This window comes from Chelmon rostratus, chromosome 11, assembly GCF_017976325.1.
Source record: "Chelmon rostratus isolate fCheRos1 chromosome 11, fCheRos1.pri, whole genome shotgun sequence".
Lineage (NCBI taxonomy): Eukaryota > Metazoa > Chordata > Actinopteri > Chaetodontiformes > Chaetodontidae > Chelmon > Chelmon rostratus.
Window position 1 is genome coordinate 27,501,253 of NC_055668.1, and position 20,978 is coordinate 27,522,230.

General features: G+C 44.7%; 1 protein-coding gene across 10 annotated transcripts; it reads left to right on the forward strand.

The window, feature by feature from the left end:
* Positions 1–1,030: 1,030 nt before the first annotated feature.
* si:ch211-233m11.1 (protein NLRC3) lies at positions 1,031–19,503 on the forward strand. 10 transcript variants are annotated; one of them, XM_041946916.1, is made up of 13 exons: positions 1,031–1,105; positions 1,404–1,550; positions 2,431–2,503; positions 2,778–2,883; positions 2,984–3,085; positions 3,865–3,978; positions 4,244–4,322; positions 11,612–11,840; positions 11,991–13,791; positions 13,888–14,061; positions 16,505–16,678; positions 17,145–17,191; positions 17,341–19,503. In XM_041946916.1, the coding sequence occupies exons 4-13, from the start codon at positions 2,807–2,809 to the stop codon at positions 17,898–17,900; spliced, it is 3,357 nt and encodes a 1,118-aa protein (XP_041802850.1). In that variant the 5' UTR covers positions 1,031–1,105; positions 1,404–1,550; positions 2,431–2,503; positions 2,778–2,806; the 3' UTR covers positions 17,901–19,503. The 10 variants fall into 10 exon arrangements, with proteins under 10 accessions (XP_041802850.1, XP_041802845.1, XP_041802849.1 ...); XM_041946911.1 differs by having other exon boundaries at positions 2,781–2,883; XM_041946915.1 differs by having other exon boundaries at positions 1,404–2,503.
* Positions 19,504–20,978: the final 1,475 nt, after the last annotated feature.

The window sequence follows — 20,978 nt, forward strand, 5'->3', positions numbered from 1 at the left end:
ATGTGTGGACCTAAAAGTTAAGTACACAGAAGGTGGAGGTGGAGGTGGAGGTGTAAAGTGCAGTGTGCAGTGGTTCACAGTTTTCACAGTCTCTCACTCCAGTGGGGGGCTGCTGGGGGTGATAGCTCTGACAGCTCTGGGGAAGAAGCTGTCCCTCAGTCTGTTAGTGGGGGTGCGGATGTTCCTGTACAAACAGTCCGTGGCCCGGATGGCTGGGGTCCATGGCGATGGATCTCGCCCTCTTCCTGACCCGGCCTTCATATATAGAGTCTAGGTCAGGGAGGGGGCGGCCCACGATGCCCTGTGCAGTTTTAACCCCCCGTGCCAGTTGTTTCCTCTCCTGTGCCGTGCAGCTGCCAGACCACACTGTCACACTGAGGCAGAGGATGTTTGTAGAAGCTGACGAGAACCGAGAGTCCAGCCCGTCTCAGTTTACTGAGGAAGAAGAGCCTTTGTTGTGCCTTCTTCACCAGGCGGGAGGTGTTCATGGACCAGGAGAGGTCAGATGTGATGTGGAGGCCCAGGAACCTGATGGTGTCCACACGCTCCACCACTTCTTCAACATGATTTTAAAATGAGTTAAATGATGTTAAATACATGACAGAGCTGACGGGATGAAACAGGTTGACACACCTGGACTCTGTGATCTCTACCTGTTGATATGTGGATGACTCCAAACACTGAGAGCAGAAGTTATCTCAGGTCTGTACGTTTCTCTTTATATGACATCAACAGTTCCCACCATGAGCAAACACCTCCTGGGTCCTGTTCGACCCAGAACCAGGCTCTAGGTGGACAGCCATCAGGGAGAAACCTTACCCTCACTTTTAGAAATCTAAGGTAAGGGCAGGTGTGTGTGTGTGAACTGCGCGCGCGCACGCGCAGTTCACTTGTATCACAGTATTATAAACCGGCAGGTGTTTCTCTACCTGAGTCAACACTTCCAGCAGCACTGACGGTCTGTCTGCAGGTGTTTCCGGTTTTTTGAAAGACATGTAAATTACCTTATTTTGAAACTCTGTGTTTCCTTCCTGTCTATCCGCGTACAGACTGTCCTAACCCTTTGACAGTTCCTCGAGGCGCCGTTTCTTCTCTCCATTTAAAGGTTAGTAAGCGACTTTTTTCGCTGTTTGGACTCTTGGATGTGTCTTTGTTCGTGTTGTCATGGCGATCTGCCATCAGTTGAGCTCCAGCAAACCCGCTGAAAGAGTTCCGATCCGAACAAACACGAAGACTTTTCCTCCATGTTTGTGGTCACAGCGGCCATGAAGGGAAAGTGGTGTTCGTCGGTCCACGTTCACACAGGAAACAGACTGAATTCAGTTTCACGCGGTGGTCACATGTTAGTGATGGAGACTTAAGAAACTTTGTTTCTAACTTCTAACTTTATTTCCTTCAACTAGTGTTTGAAGCTTCAGGGCCTCATTCTGAGAGGAACAGTGACACCTGGTGGCACTTTGTCATTACAGCAGCCATGAAGCTCAGGTTCAACAGCCCGCAATCCGCAATGCAAGGGTCAAGGGGGGCCACAGAGGGCTCCAGACCCCGAGGTGATACAACCCCATGTTGTTGGTGCTTTTTATTAGTATCATTATTATTAGTGGTAATAGTGGTGGTGGTTGTAATGGTCTTGGTGGTGGTGGTGGTTGTAGTGATTGTGGTAATAGTGGTGGTGATGATCTCTGATCATGACGGGAACAGAGAAGGTGAAGTAGAATTATATTGGTGAAATAAGAGGTGGGGTCATGTGTTCCCTCCCTCATTCTCTCCCTCTGAAACGCTCAAACCATCAGTCACATGTCGCCACTCAAGGTCACTTTGTATGTGTCCATGCCGCTGGCGGCCATGGCCACGTTTTCAGGTTAAAACTGCTTCAAGTTCAAGTGACTTCACAAAACACATTGAAACAAACAGTGAGCTGCAGGTTCAACGTGTGTGAAGCCTCCATGTTTCACAGTTCGTAGCTTCGCCGCAGCAGCGTCCACATTTGTTTTGTTTGAGCGTCGTTTAAAATGAATCACAATCATTACAGTTACAGTTTGTCTGGAGTCCAAAATCAGGAAATCGTTTGTAGTTTTACATGAAAAAGGACTGAAACAATTACCAAAATCGTACCAATGAGTTTTATCTTCTGTCAATCGACTGTTTCAGTTTTGTCTGTTTTTTAGTCGGTAACAAAGCTTCTTCTGTGTAACTGTCAGACCAATGTAAACCACTATTGATCCATGTATTGATTACTTTTGAAGTGTTCAGTGTGTGAAATGTTTGGAAGTGATGAGAAAAGTCCATCAATGATTATAAGAGTTCAGTTCAACAAACCAGACAGATTCAGCTGAATCTGATATGAGACAGAGAAGCAGCCAATCAGTGGAGCCGCTGCAGAGGAGACCAGTTTCAGTGCTGGACTGATGCTTTGGTCTCTGCTCTCAGTGTTTCCTCCACAGATGAAGGTGGAGCGTCTCTGGGAGCCGATGTGGATGTGAATTCAGCAGCAGCTTCAGAGGTAACGTGATTGATTTGGGATCATTGATTAGCTGCCGCTGCACGTTCTGACCGGATTCAGTTTATTGGAAAAAAGGAACATTTCAAATGTTGAGGAGCTTTTTAAACTCGGTCAAATAGAATAGAAAAGTGATCCCATCCCAAAGAAAAGCAAAGACAAAGCACCATGAAGTCCTCAAAGAGCCCAGAACACCACAGGTTTCCTCCAATCAGAGCGCTGTGTGTTTGTCATGTGACTGAGAGCAGAGAAGAGAATAATGTGTGAGCTCTCTCAGCAGGTTGTTGTGTTGGCGTGGACTCAGCTATGAATCGGTGTGAGGACAGACAGGAGGGGGTCCGTCCCTCTGACGGGGATCATGACGACCAGACCAAAGCTCAGAGGTGAGATGAACATCTCTAACTGAATGAATCATTTCACAAAGTCTTTGACTCAGTAACACGTTTTCTAAACATGTGAGTTTAATGAATTTCTTTCTATCAGGATCCATCAGAGACCAGACTGTCCTGAACCTGAACCCATGCTGAAGGACTTGGAATTGACAAATACAACATCAGAAGTCACAGAGCCTTGTCCAGTGACAGGGTAGAGTAAACCAGTAACACAGCCAGTGGTTTCAGCGTTTGAATAAGGATGATGTGTCTCCTCCATGAGGTTCAGACGGCTGTTAAAAAAGCCACGAGCTGCTTAGAAGACCTTCACTCGGCAGAGTTAACGTTTAGATCAGATTGTCTCAGCCCAACACAGCCAATGTTTTTCCAGTTAGTCTGCTCACACTCCTCCTTTCAAAGGCAGGAAAAATTCCCAACTGACCTCAGAGCCAGTTTTCCTTCGCAGAATGTCAGAAGATATAACGTAAATGAAGAGGATGGCCGGTACCAGCTCTGTTAGCTCTCTGACAGATGTGAGTCCACAGTCAGAAAGCTGTCCGGCTTATCGGTGTGGGCCTCAGCTTTTCAGGTGTTGGTTACCAGTGTTACTCCTGGCCCTCCATCTGACGGTGGTCTTATTTCTTGGATATCGGCCAGTCTTAATGCTTGTGTTTGATTAGTTTCTCTGGCCCCGACAGTTAGTGTTATCACACCTTTCGTCAGAGTCAGGGCTTCGTACCTGGTTTGCAGTGAGAGTTCAGGGTTAGGGGTCAGGTGGGGGTGAGTGCTGGTGCTCTCTTATTTAATTACTTGCTGGTTTGTCTTTGTGGTGGTGAACGTCAGACCGAGTCCTGGCTGGAATGTTTCAGTAGGTTTGGAGGTAACGTAATTATAAACCAGAGTTCCAAATTGATAGTTTTGTATATTTGGTATTCAGTTGGCTAATCAATGTCCCTGAGCTGCAGTGCAGAATTGATCCTGTGTTTCTGTCAGGAGGACGCTGGAAAACCCTGAACCTGAACCCAGCTGTCTGTCCATGAAGAGTGACTGGTCGATGGATCGTCCAATAGTCTTCAAAAATGCCCAGAAATACCTTTTAACTGAAAGGTGAGGATTTCAAAGTGATAATCACAACAAACAAATAACTATTTTTAGCAAACCCGCCGATGTGAGAGCTCCTGAAACCTTTATGGACACACAAACACATTCACACTGGGAGCTGCCCAGTTCAGCTGCTGCTGGGACTGAACAGCTGCAGGCTGAGCTGTGGAGGACGAGTAAACCTTCATGTGACTCACTGCTCGCCTCCAGATGTCACTTCATGGACCTTCAGCTTGTGTTTGTGAGCTAATTCTTCATGATTCCTCCTCAGAGTCGACCAGGAGAGCTCAGAGGTTCCCAGTGTTCAGTCGGCCCAGCAGCATCAGACTCACCTGGACTCCATGTTTATGGTCTGTACATGTTTCCCATTTTCTTTTCTTTATTAATTTTCAGGTGTAAGCTTACAAACATAAAACCAAAAACATATAAAAGGGTCTGGATTGCTCTGTCTCCACAATATCAGTTTCTATAACAAGTTCATCAGTTCGTCCTCTCGGCTCGTCGTTGATGTGTAAACGTCCATTTCTCCCATTTCTCTTGACGTTCTTCCTCTTGAGTTCTTATTCTGTAGGTTAATTGTTCCATGTTGTATATTTCAGCCACCTATCCAGCCGTTCCTCTTGCGTTGGTGGTTCAGTTTTAAGCCATTTCCTCGTAACGGCCTTTTTACAGGCTGCCAACATAATTTTTAACAAGCATTTATCTTCCCTCAAGATAGTATTAGCTGTAAAACAACCAAAATACAACATTGTGCACGATTTAGATATATCACAGCGCAGAATCTTGACAATAGTCATGTGAACATGATGCACAAGCAACACGACTAAACAACTGAGAATTGAGAAATGGTGCACATTTACGTGTTATGGCAACAGCTCTACCCATTTTGGCAACAACTTTGTTGATGTGATCAGACCATGACAATGTTCAAAAAGTCCAAGAAGCTTTACCTTTTTTACTTGCTGAACAGTTTGACCATTTATTTTGTATATTCATTTTAGGATTATCTGATAATCTATACTTAGAACCAAATATTATACTCATTGTTTTTGATACATTTAGAATACGTTTATTTGTTTTGATCCAGTTATATAATGTGCTGATCTCACAAGACAGAACCTGATTAAGCTCTGAGCATGTAGGAGCTGCATAATAAACAGTAGAATCATCAGCAAACATAGTCAATGTGGCCTTACTGAGTACTTTTTTTTTTTTTATTTAGGACAGTGCACATTGATGAACATTGATGTAAATGTGCCAGTTTATAGCTGATTAGCTAATTTGCAACTGTAGTCCTTGGGCAGAATGTTAGTTGCCTAATAAAACAACATGAAAGTACACATTAAAAACATGGAAGTACACATTAAAATCATGGAGGTACACATTAAAAACACTGAAGTACACATAACATAAAAATACAATAACAAAATACACATTTTAAAATTACATTCACAAGCACACAATTTAATACAATCCAACTTAACCAGATCCAGTGGTCTCAGTCTACTTAATGGACACACTTCTGGACATCCTTTAACCAGCCTTTAAGCTTTCCTTTAAAAGAAGAATATGTAAGACCTTCCCTTACTGTGGAGGGAAGACTGTTCCAGATGCCCCCCCCCCCCCCAAGACAGACAACACATTTCTACCAAAGGTGGTACGTCTGGAAGGGATCTCTACGTCTCCTCTGTCCAGGCCCTGGTGTTCAAACCCCTGACAGTCCTGTTTTTAATAAATTCATTCAGAGGTGGGGGGGCAAGACCGTGAAGACTTTTGAAGACTTTTGTATATAGCGCACGCAAATTTAAAAACCTTGAAACTATGAAAACTTAGAAAACTATACTTTTTAAGGATATTACAGATGTGATACGAGTAAGGTTTTCTGTCCAGTGTCTTTAAAGCTTTTTTATAAAGGGATTCTATTGGTTGGGGGGCTGTTGAACATGCCAGTGCCCAGCTAGTGAAACAATAGTCAATGTGTGAGAAGATCATGCAATGTAAAAACATCAGAGCAGCAGTATTAGTTAATGATTATCTGTCTGAAGTTTGCCAGGTTGTGTTTAACCGAATTAAAAACCTTTTTAATGTGTTTCCTGAATGAGAATGTCGAGTCCAGGATGACTCCAAGATATCTGAACTCGTGTACAAATGAGAGCTCCTCTCCCCACAGAAACACACCAGAATGAACAATTTTTGGTGGCTGTTTTGCAAAAAGCATACAGACACTTTTTTTGACGTTTAGGCAAAGACAGGATTTAGTGAGCCAGTTTTGAACTTTACCCGTTGCTAATGTGAGACTCTGAGCAGCCGCTGTTGTATTTTTTGCGGCGGCAAAAATAACCGCGTCATCCGCATAAAGCTGGGCATGGACACCTTCACAGACATCAAAGAAATCGTTTATGTACAAGGAAAACAATAAAGGACCGAGTACTGATCCTTGGGGGACCCCCACGGGCCAATCCAGGCATGGGGACCTGACACCATCGACCACCACACACTGCTTTCTATCTGCAAGATAGGATCCGAACCAATCAAGGGCCTGTGTAGAGAAATTGAATTTAGATAGCTTGGTTAGCAGTATCTGGTGATCGACAGTGTCAAATGCCCTTTTGAGGTCCAGAAAAACAGCTCCCACACAGCTGTTCCTATCTAGAAGGCACTTAGTTCTTTCCATAAACATAGTCATGGCTGATTCTGTGGAATGATGTTCCCGGAATCCAAACTGCATCGGGTGTAGTGTTGTAGAACCCATATTAAGATGTTCTATTAACTGTGTGGCTACCCATTTTTCTATTATTTTAGAGATGACCGGAAGAATACTAATTGGTCTGTAGTTGTTTAATACAGATTTACTCCCTGCTTTAAAGATTGGAGTTATCACGCTCACCTTCCAGTTGTTCGGGACAACGGAGTGCTTAATAGATATATTTATCAACTGTGTAATGGGGCGAACCAGGGACTCTTTGTGATATATTAGAAAATTTATGTCAAGTCCATGAACATCCTTGGCATTAGATTTGTTAAGAGCGCAAATGATTTTCATTACCTCTTTTTCAGAGATTTCGCTTTTGTTAAAGATGCGGTGTTCGCGATTGACTGGATCGTAAACACAACCAGGGGTAGTGAACAGACGTGATATTTCTTGAATAGAGTTTATAAAGAAAGAATTAAATTCTGTGGCCAAAATGGCCGGATCGTTCACTAGCTGATTCTTTATATTTATCTCCATTCCTTTACTGTTTGGTTTGGTCTGTCGACCGGATAGTTTATTGATCTCCTTCCATACCTTTTTTGGATTTCCTTTAGCAGACTCAATTATATTCAGAAAATAGTTTGCTTTTGCTTTTCGTAAGGATGATGTGACTTTATTTCGTGCTGAGGTGAAATTTTGCCGGTCAATAATCAGCCCAGATTTCAATGAATTTTTGAGTGTCTGGTCTCTAATTTTTAACAGTGTGCCACATTCATTAGTGAACCATGGAAGGGAGATGGATTTCCTGGTCCTTGCGTTCCCTTTCCTGGAGAAAGACAACATAACCTCCCTGATTTTATTGGAGTCAGCGCTTTGGTTTATATCATAACAAGAGATAAGATTATCCCATTCTAGCTCCTTGAGAGCTTTGTCAATATTTGGTTGTTGATTCTTCGGAATGAAGTTATAGTTCGAGGACTTATTAGACAGAGATGTATGAGACTTTAGGAGACGGTTTTTATTTAACTTACGGGAAAAGAAGATTACATTATGATCTGAAAGTCCTGTGATAAGGTTGTAAGTCTTAATGATTCTATCCGGCTTGTTTGTGAACAGCAAGTCAATTTTAGTTTTAGAGCGGTTTGTTAATCTGGTTGGTTGGTCGATTAATTGTTTTAGGTTAATAGAATCAGTGATTGTCTTAAGATTTTTTATGTCTTTCTTGTTGTCCCAGTTTACATTCAAGTCTCCAATCAAGATGATCTCCTTTTTCTGATTTAATGATTTAAGCAGAGCCTTGAGTTGATCATAAAAATCTGCATTAGCTGTAGGTTTACGATACATGCAGATAACAATAAAAGACATTTTGGCAGAGAGGGGGATATTTACCATGACACATTCTAGATTGATGTCTTTAGGTAATTCTATCTGGCTGCAATTTATAGTGCTCTTAACATATAGCAGAACCCCCCCTCCTTTCCCGTAGCCTCTGTCCTTTCTAAAAACATGATAGTCATTTAATGCAACAGCAGCTTCAGGTGAAGAGGCGGATAGCCAGGTTTCTGTGAGACCCAAAAAGTCAATGTTTGAGTTATTCAGCAGATGTTCCAGTTGTTCTCGTTTTGGGACCATACTACAGACATTTAAGTGACCGCCGAGTAAGCCCCTGTTTTTATATTTTGGGTCCCATACTGTTCTAGCATGATTTAATGTTTGAAACAGTTTTGAGGATCGGTACCTTTTCATCACCGGGTTTCTGTGTACGGCTTGCCTCGTACTAGTGTCAGCCCCGCTGGTTTCCGTAGGCGGCGAGGCTCGGGCGACCCGACTGGAGCGATGCCGATGATCACCATCTGTTAGGAAGTGAACCGTCAACACGGCCCCGCCGGTGACCGTGGTAGGCCTAGTCAGGCGCGGGAGATGTTGTTGCTCACCGGTTGCAGGCCCTGGGGAGGTGGGCAAGGCTCCGCTGGTTGCTGGACCATGGGCCGTGAGTGCGTCCCTACTTCCACCAGGAGCCTGAGGAATCAGGTGCCGGAGATGTGGATGAGGTGTTAGTCCTCCGGCTGTCGCTGGTGGAGGAGCGAGCCACTCCGCTGCTACGCTGGTGGCCGTGGACACAGCCCCGCAAAGGGCCGCTCGTAGTGGTGCTGGTGGCGATAGCCTCCCGACGGGCGCTGGGGATGCTAGCCCAACTGGCAGTAATGGCGGAGTGAGCCGCTCTGCTGAAACGGGGAGGCAGAGCTGCCTGAACACCGGGGGAGGGAGATGGAGCAGGGTAGTTTGCTGCCCGGTTGCTGTGGCAATGGGCGGGAGCAAGTGTGATGGGATGGTTATCCCTGTGTTTGGTGGTTCTGGCCCTGGACATGGGTGGATGTCGCCAGATAGGAGTAGACACAGGGAGATGATAGTGAGGATGTCCTCCTTGCCGCTCTGTGTCAGCGGGCGTAATGAGTACCGCTCAAGCGCCCCGTGGATCACGCAGTTACCGTGCCCGAGATGTTTTGCTTCTGGGAGAACTGCCGGGATGTAGAAGTTTGGGTAATTTTCCATGTGTTCTCCGACAAAAGCTTTTGGGATTTGGAGTGTTCTTAGGCGTGACAGTGTGGTCATGATGGTTAGGATCAAGCAGAGACCCCGAACTGTGCCTGCCACTGCGCTCCTCACACGCTTCCTCATACGCTTCCTGACAGCTGCCGTCGCCATGACAGCCGCCGTCGCCATCTTCCAATGTCCTGTGACTGAAGGATTAAAGGTGTCGTGCAGAGCTGGAGTTTGTTCGCGGACACCGGTAATAGTTGTTTTCGGTTGGTCGGTTAGTTTAAAAGAGTCCTGTTTTACCTCAGGCTCTGTAGCGGCTCAGCCAACGAGAGTGGCTGAGTACGTTGCTTCCCAGCCACAACAGCAACTGCATATCATAGCATATAACATATGGCATATCATTCATAAAAATTGAAAATAAAAGAGGTCCGAGGCAGCTTCCTTGGGGGACTCCGCAGTCCAGGGATTTGCTACAAGATAATGCACCATTAAAATAAACTCTTTGCGACCTCTCAGACAGGTAGCTCGTAAACCATTTAATCGCAGAGGAAGTAAAACCATAACTAATAAGTCTGGAAATCAAAATGTCATGGTCGATCACATCAAAGGCAGCACTGAAGTCAAGTAATATTGTACCCACGATATTGAGTCATCAGTTGATGTTAACCAGCTATCTGACATTTGTGTCATTGCTGTGCAGGTGGAACGACCAGACCTGCAAGCATGTTGGAACATCGTAGTTAAATCATTGTGAGAAAAGTAATCTTGCACTTGCTTGAATACAATCTTTTCCAATAATTTACTCAGAATAGGCAAAATGCTAACAGGCCTACTGTTCGGACCACAGAAAGTTGTTTTTGTATCTTTGGGTAAAGGAATGATCTTGCCCTCCTTCCAAAGTTTTGGACACACACCACTAATCAGGCATCTGTTGAATATGTGACAGATTGCTTTAGAAATATGTACAGGTGATAATTTCAACAGCCTACTATCCAAGTTGTCTGTACCAGCAGACCCACCAACAGCCAAAGATCTCAGCATCATTTCCACCTGCACAACATTAACTTGATGAAATTCAAAAGTACACAGTTTATCCTTTTATCAGCTCATCAGAGCTGGAATCAATGGTACAATCCATTTTCTCTCTAAGTTTAGAAACCTCATTAACAAAATAATCATTGAAATAATTTGCGATCTGTGTTGGCTCAGTCAAATAAACTCCGTTCAGTTCAACAGAAGAAGCACAGGTAGATTTTTTCCCCATGATTTCGTTGAGTACTTTCCACATTCTTTTACTATCCGTACCACTATCGGAGATTCTCTTCTGAAAATATTTTTTCTTTTTCACTCTGTTCATCTTGGTCACATGATTCCTTAAAGTGCAATAAAGTTTTCTGTCTTCAGGAGAGCCAGAAAGAACAGCAACCTTTTTAGCCTCATCCCTTTGAGCCATCAAGCTCTTTAAATCAGTGTCAACCCAAGGAGCACTTTTGGTTTAATGGGGCATGGCCGTTTGATAACTCTCATAAAAAGATCCATAAATAAATTAAGGGATGTATCCACATCGTCAATGGCACATACCAAACCCCATTCAATGTTATTCAGTTCATTTAGAAAATTCTCTTCATTAAATTGGAGTTAAGGTAGCAGCCGGTTTCGGTACCAATGCTCTGTGTGCTTGTTGGATTTGGAGCTCCCTCCGGCAGCGTGAGGTGTTTTTTTAGCAGATCAGCCACAAATTCTGCTACGGATCCCCCTCCTTTATCTTCCGGAACTCCATAAATACGAAGGTTATTTCTTCGAGAGCGGCTCTCCAGATCAACTGTCTTGGCGTGCATACCTGCGTTTTGTTTCACCGCAGTCAACAGTGTGTCCTTCATCTCGAGGCAGGCTGATTCCAGGTCTGTTATCCGGGCTTGTGCCTCCGCGATGCTAGCATTTTGACTTTGCAGCTCTCGCAGAACTTCGCCTTTAAACTCGGCAAGGTCTTCTTTTATAACGTTTTTAAAGTCTCTCAGGTCCAGTTTCATGTCCGTTTTAAAGTCATTTATCTCTCTGAAGAGCTGTGTCAGACCCAGGTTAGCAACATTAGCTTGTCCTCCTGTTTCCTCGTTGTCGTCGTCCTCTTTTCGCTCGACATCTTAGTTTTCTTGGATTTTGTTCATTTTCTTGTCTGTCCTATGACTTCTTTGTGCCCTCCCTCCTTTCATACTTAAGTTGAGCTAACGTTCATGTAACTTATATTGCCAGGAGGTACTTTTTTGTTCACCACTACACGTCCATCGTTTACGTCTCTTCTCTTCTCAATAATCTCCATGTTGCAGTGTCAGTCCGTCCAGCGTGGATCTGATGTTTGGTTCAATGGTTTTCACTTGATTGTATAATTCATATAATATTCTGTTCCAGCTGCTGGAGGAGAACATTGTCACTTTTGTGAAGAACGAGCTGAAGAAGATCCAGAAGTTTCTGAGTTCAGATTCCCCAGAATTCTTAGGGAGTCAGATGGAGGATGAGGAGGTGTTAAACAGTGAGGATGAAGAGCAGAGGAAGAGCAGCAGAGAAGCATTTCTGAAGATCACGCAGCACTTCCTGAGGAGCATGAAGGAGGAGGATCTGGCTGACCGTCTGCAGAGCAGTAAGAGGATTTCTCTAAAGACTGAACCTGCTGGATGAAGGAGACGTTCACTGATGTCTCGATACGCAGCAGAACAAACAGTTCATGTTCAGATTTATACTCTTTCTTTGAGCTAATACTTCTCATCTTCTTTGTTTTGTGTTCATTCAGGATATCCTGTTTCAGTTTGTTTCCAGCAAACACTTAAATCTAACCTGAAGGAGAAGTTCCAGTGTGTGTTTGAGGGGATTGCTAAAGCAGGAAACCCAGCCCTTCTGAATCAGATCTACACAGATCTCCACATCACAGAGGGGGGGACTGGGGAGGTCAATAATGAACATGAGGTCAGACAGATTGAAACAGCATCCAGGAAACCAGACAGACCAGAAACAACAATCAGACATGAAGACATCTTTAAGCTCCCACCTGGAAGAGAGGAACCAATCAGAACAGTGATGACGAAGGGCGTGGCTGGCATTGGGAAAACAGTCCTAACACAGAAGTTCACTCTGGACTGGGCCGAAGACAAAGCCAACCAGGACATACAGCTCACGTTTCCATTCACCTTCAGAGAGCTGAATGTGCTCAAAAAGACAAAGTTCAGCTTGGTGGACCTTGTTCATCAATTCTTTCCTGAAACAAAAGCAGCAGGAATCTGCAGGTTTGAGGAGTTCCAGGTTGTGTTCATCTTTGATGGTCTGGATGAGTGTCGACTTCCTCTGGACTTCACCAACAATGAGATCCTGACTGATGTTACAGAGTCCACCTCGGTGGATGTGCTGCTGACAAACCTCATCAGGAGGAAACTGCTTCCTTCTGCTCGTGTCTGGATAACCACACGACCTGCAGCAGCCAATCAGATCCCTCCTAAGTGTGTTGACATGGTGACAGAGGTCAGAGGGTTCACTGATGAACAGAAGGAGGAGTACTTCAAGAAGAGATTCAAAGATGAGGAGATGGCCTGCAGGATCATCTCCCACATCAAGACATCACGAAGCCTCCACATCATGTGCCACATCCCGGTCTTCTGCTGGATCACTGCTACAGTTCTGGAGGATGTGATGAAGACCAGGGAGGAAGGAGTGCTGCCCAAGACCCTGACTGAGATGTATGTCCACTTCCTGGTGGTTCAGTCCAAACTTAAGAATACCAAGTATGATGGAGGAGCTGAGACAGACCCACAGTGGACTCCAGAGACCAGTGAGATGATTGCGTCTCTGGGAAAACTGGCTTTTGAGCAGCTGCAGAAAAGAAACCTGATCTTCTACGAATCAGACCTGACAGAGAGTGGCATCGATATCAGAGCAGCCTCGGTGTACTCAGGAGTGTTCACACAGATCTTTATAGAGGAGAGAGGACTGTACCAGGACAAGGTGTTCTGCTTCATCCATCTGAGTGTTCAGGAGTTTCTGGCTGCTCTTCATGTCCATCAGACCTTCTTTAATTCTCGAGTCAATCTGCTGTCAGAAGGACAATCAACATCCCTGAAGTCTGAAACAAGACAAGATGAATCTGCAAACTTCTACCAGACTGCTGTGGACAAGGCCTTACAGAGTCCAAATGGACACCTGGACTTGTTCCTCCGCTTCCTCCTGGGTCTTTCTCTGCAGACCAATCAGACTCTTCTAAAAGGTCTGCTGACACAGACAGGAGGTAGCTCACAGACCAATGAGGAAGCAGTCCAGTACATCAAAAAGAAGATCGAGAAGGATCTGTCTCCAGAGAAAAGCATCAATCTGTTCCACTGCCTGAACGAACTGAACGATCGTTCTTTAGTGGAGCAGATCCAACAGTCCTTGAGATCAGGAAGTCTCTCCACAGATGAACTGTCTCCTGCTCAGTGGTCGGCTCTGGTCTTCATCTTACTGTCGTCAGAAAGAGATCTGGATGTGTTTGACCTGAACAAATACTCTGCTTCAGAGGAGGCTCTCCTGAGGCTGCTGCCAGTGGTCAAAGCCTCCAACAAAGCTCTGTGAGTACAGACAGAGCTGGATTTATTCACCACAGTTTAAATACTCTGCCATCTTTTCCACAGGAAATAAAAACTTCCTTCTCTCCATCTCTTTAGACTGAGCGGCTGTAACCTCTCAGAGAGAAGCTGTGAAGCTCTGTCCTCAGTTCTCAGCTCCCCGTCCTGTAGTCTGAGAGAGTTGGACCTGAGGAACAACAACCTGCAGGACTCTGGAGTGAAGCTGCTGTCTGCTGGACTGGAGAGTCAGCACTGTAAACTGGAAACTCTCAGGTCAGAATTCATCAACCTGTTTAACCGATCCCCATTTCACTTTATATATATAGATAATCTCCAGCAGTGGGTAGCACCAGTTATGCATAAATACAAATTTATTGTTAAGGGGGGCAAAAGCAGTTGGTCAGGCCAAACAGGGACAATGGTTGAATTGGGAAGGTGTTGAGAAGAGGAATATGGAGGAAGGCCGTATTAAATTTCTGATAGGGGCGACATACGATGTGTTGCCAACCCCGCAGAACCTAAGTCTCTGGGTACAGGGCGATCAATCGTGCCCACTCTGCTCAGGTACAGCAAGTTTAAAGCACATTTTGTCAGGTTGTAGAATTAGCTTATCACAAGGCCGGTATACATGGCGGCATAATCAGGTGCTGAGAAGCTTAGCCGCAGGCATTGAGGAGAGAAGGAAGCAGGTGAATTCTGGAAGTTCTAGAAAGGAGAGGTTAGATGTGCAGTTTGTTCGAGAGGGGGAGAAAAATAGAGCTGCTAAGTCAGGGAGAAGGCAGGTAGGGGGCTGCCTGGTAGGGGCTGATGATTGGCAAATGCAGGTCGACTTGGGAGGAAAGCTAGTTGTGCCCCAGGAAATAGTTTATAGTAATCTGAGGCCGGACATTGTCTTATGGTCCATGAGTAAAAAGACTGTGTTTTTTATTGAGTTAACAGTCCCTTGGGAAAATTCAGTGGAGGCAGCTTATGAAAGGAAGAAGACTAAGTATGCAGATTTAAAGACAGAATCTGAGCAGAGGGGATGGAAGACCAGGGTCTGTCCGGTTGAAGTGGGGTGTAGAGGTTCTGTTGATAAGGTGGGGGTGTGGCCAGCTAGAGTCTCTCTTTGGGACCATGTGGCCTGTTCAGGTGAGTTTGTGTTGTAAGATACAGAGTTGGCTTGTTCTGTTCTTTTTTTGGTTGTTTTCCTGTTTTGTTTGCTTCTTGAAGGAAATGTTAGAAGAGGCTGTTAAATCTAGTCTATGGTTTAGGCCTCCACCTTCAGCACCCTCTAAACTTTCTACCCCCTACCTGAACCAGGGTCTGCATCCCCACACCCCACTTTTATTGGTGCAGTTGGTGAGAGGCAGGGGTAGATGATGGTAGTGTGGCAATTGACAGTTACATGTGGCATCTAGGCCTGTGGTAGCATTGTAGCAGCTAACAATAGCTAAAGCGGTGGTAGTATGATAGTATCTTAGCAGTTAGCATTGGCGTCTAGCAGTTAACATTAACAGTATAGGTGAATCTAGCTGTATTGTCTTCTTCTGTTCCTCGTAGTGGTTAGCATTAGCATTAGCATTAGCTAAACGGTAGCATCGGTACTGGCCACTACCTGGAGCATCTCTGGGTCAGTTGAACGTGGCAGTGCTGTTTGGATTGTGTAGGAGCATTGTGAACTGGCACTAGGGGGGGTGACTCTGGGACGCCTCCTGGAGGTGTCGTGGGACTAAGTAGGCAGAACACCATTGAAGGGAGGTATCCACCTGATGACCCCCAGAGACGTGTTAGGAATCACTGCTCTTTGGCAGGTATAGAGGCAGATTAGAGCTCCAAGGTTCTTCACTGAGAATGAATCCTCTTTTTGAGCACAAGGATCTTGTGTTTAAATTAACTAACCTAGTTTGAACATGATTTCTAACGAAGGACGGAGCTTACACTCTACTAACATTTTAGAGTTTCAATGTTTTCTTTATATAGTGCCAAACCACAACCAAAGTTGTCCCATGACACTTTTCATAATTCCAACAATTCCAACATGAACAAGGACTTGTCAACTGAAACTTCAAACAGAACCATACTTGGACTATTCTGCCCCACCCCTCTCAGAGTGGTACTTTCCATCTTCTCCATGTAGTGAATGAAGAATCTGTTTACATCATTCCAGCAACTAGTTAAGTTCAAATAAAGGTGTTCCTGCCTTTGTCTTTGTGTTTGTGTGCGTCCATTGAACTGTACAGTGGAGGAAACATTTATTTGAACCCTTACTGATTTTGTAAGTTTGCCCGCTGACAAAGAATTGAACAGTCTATAAGTTTAATGCTAATGGTTTTATTCAACAGTGAGAGACAGAATATCAAAAAGAAAATCACATTATATAAATATATGAATTATTTTGCATTTCATTGAGTGAAATAAGTATTTGATCCCCTATCAAAATATTGCTTAGTACTTGGCAGTGCAAGTTATTTTACACAAACAGGAGTTGAGAGTCACTACTAACATTGTGAAAATGACGACTTAAAGGTGGAGCTGTTTCAACAAAAGCCTCAGAATAGTTCGCTGGGGGAGCTTTTCTTGTGAAACAGCAACAGGAAGTGTTGATGTTTGCATGAACAAAAAAGCTAGTGAGCAGAATGGATGACAGTAGACCTCAGTACTGTGTTGTTGCAGTACTTCCAGCCCTCACAGCCCCCTCAGATCACGTGAGCTGTGTTGTTCTGTGTGTCTGCAGGCTGTCGGGCTGTCTGATCACAGAGGAAGGCTGTGCTTCTCTGGCTTCAGCTCTGAGCTCCAACCCCTCCCATCTGAGAGAGCTGGACCTGGGCTACAACCATCCAGGGGGCTCAGGAGAGAAGCTGCTGTCTGCTGGACTGGAGGATCCACACTGGAACCTGGATTCCCTCAGGTATGACAGACACCATCAGTCTGATAACTCAGACTGTAGGGTTAAATTAATTTTGATTTAATTAACTTTGTTTTGCGCTGAGAGTGGGTTTCCTCTCTGATGAGAGCCGACCTGTTGTGGGACAGAAACTACAGGATTGTCAACAAGGTGGCTCAGAGGACAAAGATGTTTTCTGAGGACCGAATCAAAATTAGAGGGGGACACAGGCGGTGCTCTGTGGCTGCAGGCCACCTTGGTTTCACCTTCACATTACGAATAATAAACCAGTGTTGACTGTGAATGGGATGTGACCGGCAGGGTGAAAATAACAATTTGTAATCATTGGCCAATAAGAAGATGGTCCGCTGAACTCAAAGAATGTCAGCTGATTAATAAAGTGCCGCCTGTGAACATGTAAATAAATTTATAGAGAAGAACAAACCTGTGTGTATGAGAGTGACCTAATGCCCCCCCCTCCTCTTTTCAGGGCGGAGTCTGGTGGAGTCCGATGGCTGAGACCAGCTCTGAAGAAGTGTAAGTGTGTTTTTAGTTTGATTGATGGAAACAAAGCAGCACACGTTCAACCATCTTCATCACTCAGTTAGATCTCTGTGATGTCATCATCAAATCAATGAACAGGCGATCGATCAATAACCGCAGCTGTGTCTCGTTGTCTCCGTCAGATTCCTGTGAGCTGGCTCTCGACACAAACACGGTCAACAAAAAGATCAAACTGTGCGACGACACCAGGGAGGTGGTGTATGTGGACCAGGGGGAGTCGTATCCTGATCATCCCGACAGGTTTGATGTCTGTCAGATCATGTGTGGAACTGGTCTGACTGGTCGCTGTTACTGGGAGGTCGAGTGGAGAGGAAACGCTTCCATATCAGTCACCTACAGAGGAATCAGAAGGAAGGGAATCGGTAAACAGTGTTTCTTTGGAGAGAATGATCAGTCCTGGAATCTGAGCATCTGTGATGGTTCTTACTCCGTCTGGCACAATAACCAACAAACCTCCATCGCCTCCCCCTCCACCGTCTCCAACAGAGTTGGGGTGTATGTGGACTGTCCTGCTGGGACTCTGTCCTTCTACATAGTCTCTTCTGACACACTGATCCACCTCCACACCTTCAAGACCATTTTTACTGAACCTCTCTATCCTGGCTTTGGATTTAGTCTCAATTCTGGAACTGGATTCTGGTGTTCCGTGTCTGGTTCCGCTGTAACTCTGTGTTCTCTGTAGGAGAACAGTCTCACTGGTGACCACGTGGTTCAGTCTGTAGAGGATCACACACAGCTGATGTTAGTTAGTACCGACCTGGTTTTGTATGACCGTCTGTTGTTAACGGTCGGCAGGTTGAAATCTACGGTGGCCATAAGGGACAAAACACATAAAGAAATGGAGACAACAGTATTTCACAAAACCATGTCAGGACATCAGGAATCTGTAGGTGTTGTTCCCACCAGCCGGTCTAATTGGAATAACTCCCACAGATTGAACAGTTTTTATCCTGGTTGTTGGTAAAAGGTCCACATTTGAGCTACATGAGTCATTGCTAGAACCACATTTGTTACTTCCATCGAGGGATGTGACCTCATTGCGCAGCATACAGCCTGTTTCTCCCTGCCCCCACCCCCCAAACCAGAGGCTTCTATTATTCAGTCTTGCATCTAATAAGTTGTAAATGTGTTTAACAACCTGCTGTCTGTGAGAACGGCTGTGAGGACTGCTCTCCATGCAGCCTGCTTCTAAGAACAACCTGCAAATCCTTTCCAATCACAGGCCAGAAAACCTTGTAGAGGTCTGAGGAGGTCCGTCAGTGCCGGGAGCCTCGCCTCTCTAGGCTCTGCGGCACCACATCTGAGTGCCTCCACAGGAACGTCGGGTCGGCCCTGATGGAACACCTGCGCCGCCTCTGATCCCTCCTGGACCTTCTTGTTGAAGCCGGCCTGTGACGGGCCACCGGCCACCATGCATCTTTTTTGTCCATTTTTTGTCTGAGGCCGTAGAAGAAGTGAGGGGGAGAGTCCATAAACAGGAAGGAACCAGAGCAGGTCTCTCTGTCCTGGGGAGCCTCACAGCTCCACTGCTTGAAACTTCCCCCTTCATGTGTTGCGTGCTGCCTAAAAGGATTTGACTGTAAATCTCTTCCTGAGGTTCACTTTAATCTCTTCACAGCTGCTGTTAATAACACACACACACACCTGACCATGACCTTTGACCTCTGACCTTCAGCTGATCCTCCAGCCACACAAAGACTTTTCAAACACACAAAAACCTTTGAAAGAACAAGTTCACTGTTATTCACATCTCTTAAAACAAGCAGTAATTATGAATTAGTATGTTAATTATTTGTCTGTGTTAGTCGTCAATCATTTACATTCATGAACCACATCAGAGTCACAGGTCAGAGACTCGAAGGCCAGAGACTCGAAGGTCGGAGACTCGAAGGCCAGAGACTCGAAGGTCAGAGACTCAAAGGTCGGAGACTCGAAGGCCAGAGACTCGAAGGTCAGAGAAGGACAGTGAGACCTGCAAAGTTTCAGATTTTCACAGCAGAGACCAGAGTTCAACAAGTTCTTACATCTTGTATTCAATAATATGATAAAAACTAAACTACTTAGTAAATGTATAGAAATATTATTGACATGAAAATATACAAACCATATATATATATATATATATATACACACACCATATAAGAACCAACAGTAAAAGCTGTGATACAGAACAAACAGTATGTTATTATATTCCAGTTATTGATGTGATGATGATCACTGATGACTGATAATCTGCTCACCGTTGTTTCCTTCAAGATGTTTGCAGATAAATGAATTAAATTGTTCATGTGTTGATGTCATTGTTCCTCCACGTGAAGAGACAAAGTCCATCTGTCCAGTTCTGTGGGACCTGAACTGTTCCTGTGAGTCTGACTGCAGTCACAGTGGACATTTAGAGACAATTACATTGAAACAGCTGCGTTACATTCAAAGACCGTCTGCATGTTCACATGTTCCTGCACCTGTTCAGTAAAGGTGTAACAGGCAGCGTTGCATTATGGGTTGTTTGCAGCCTTCAGCAGTAAGTGAACACAATTTCTCTGAACAGTGATTCACTTGAAAAATCGGCAAAGTGATTCACGATTTATTGTTGGCAGTAAAAGTGTGAAGTTTAACCTGCAGCAGCTTCTGAGATGAGTTTCCCAGTTCTCTCCCAGTCCTCTCCCAGTTCAAACCGTTTCACTGCATACAGTCTCCACACATGTTAATGAACTAGCTGTTCTGTTCCGGCTCAGAGGTTTAGCCTGATTGTCTTAATGACTCCTCATCTGATCTGATCTGATCTGAACTCTGCCTAGCAACAGGCAGTGAGGAGCCATATGATTGGTCCTCTGAGCAGCTGTGGGATTTCTGTGGGTCGACACAAGAAATGAAAAGCTTCGAGTCAGTTTACGGAGAGTTTGATATAATCTGTGATGTAGTCACATTTCTGTTCTGTTATAGAGAAAATGTTTGATTTTTGTCTTCAGGCTGTCGGGTTTGTTTTAATTTGACGCTGTAATTTGATAAAAGCTAAAAAAAAAACTGGGATTAATTCTGTTTCACTGCTGAGACACTGGAGGAAACGGCAACAACAACCACTCAACTGTTTATTGAACAAGCTCGATCAATAGACATGTTTCACCTCCTAGTTGTCTGTAGCTTAGAGGTTCCTTTAATACCCCAGTGTAACCAGTACAACCATCATCACCAGTGGAACCAGAGACAAACAGACAGAGAGACGGATATGAAGAACATGGAGGAGGTCTGTGTCTGCTGCTGTTTCCTGTGATCGTCCTGCTGAATGAACAAAGTGTGGGTTGAAAAGCACTGAACCTGTCCCTTAAAGGACTTGGACATGGCCCCCCGGTGTCTTCCTGCGTCATGGCCGCTGCCCTTGGCCCTCAGTTGACATCAGCAGTTAATCTGTTCCTCTGAGCTGATTAACTCAGTTTATCTGCTCAGCTGCTGTCATCCACCTGCACAAACTGAAACGCTGTGAAATGCAGTGAGACACGTGCAGCACTGAAAAGATGAATCACACAGTTTGGTGTCAGTCACAATCTCTTTATAGGTTTTATCGTACACAGCAGAGCGACTACAAGCTCCAACCAACCCACAACAACACCACAACTGACCATGTTACAAAGGAAGGAGACAGAAACATACAAATATTACAACCTGTGACTGAAAACTGACTTTCTCTCTAAACAGACCCTTAAATCGCTAAACAGCTGATCTGACTTCATCTCTGTAAAACTGACCACAGACCAGATCCACA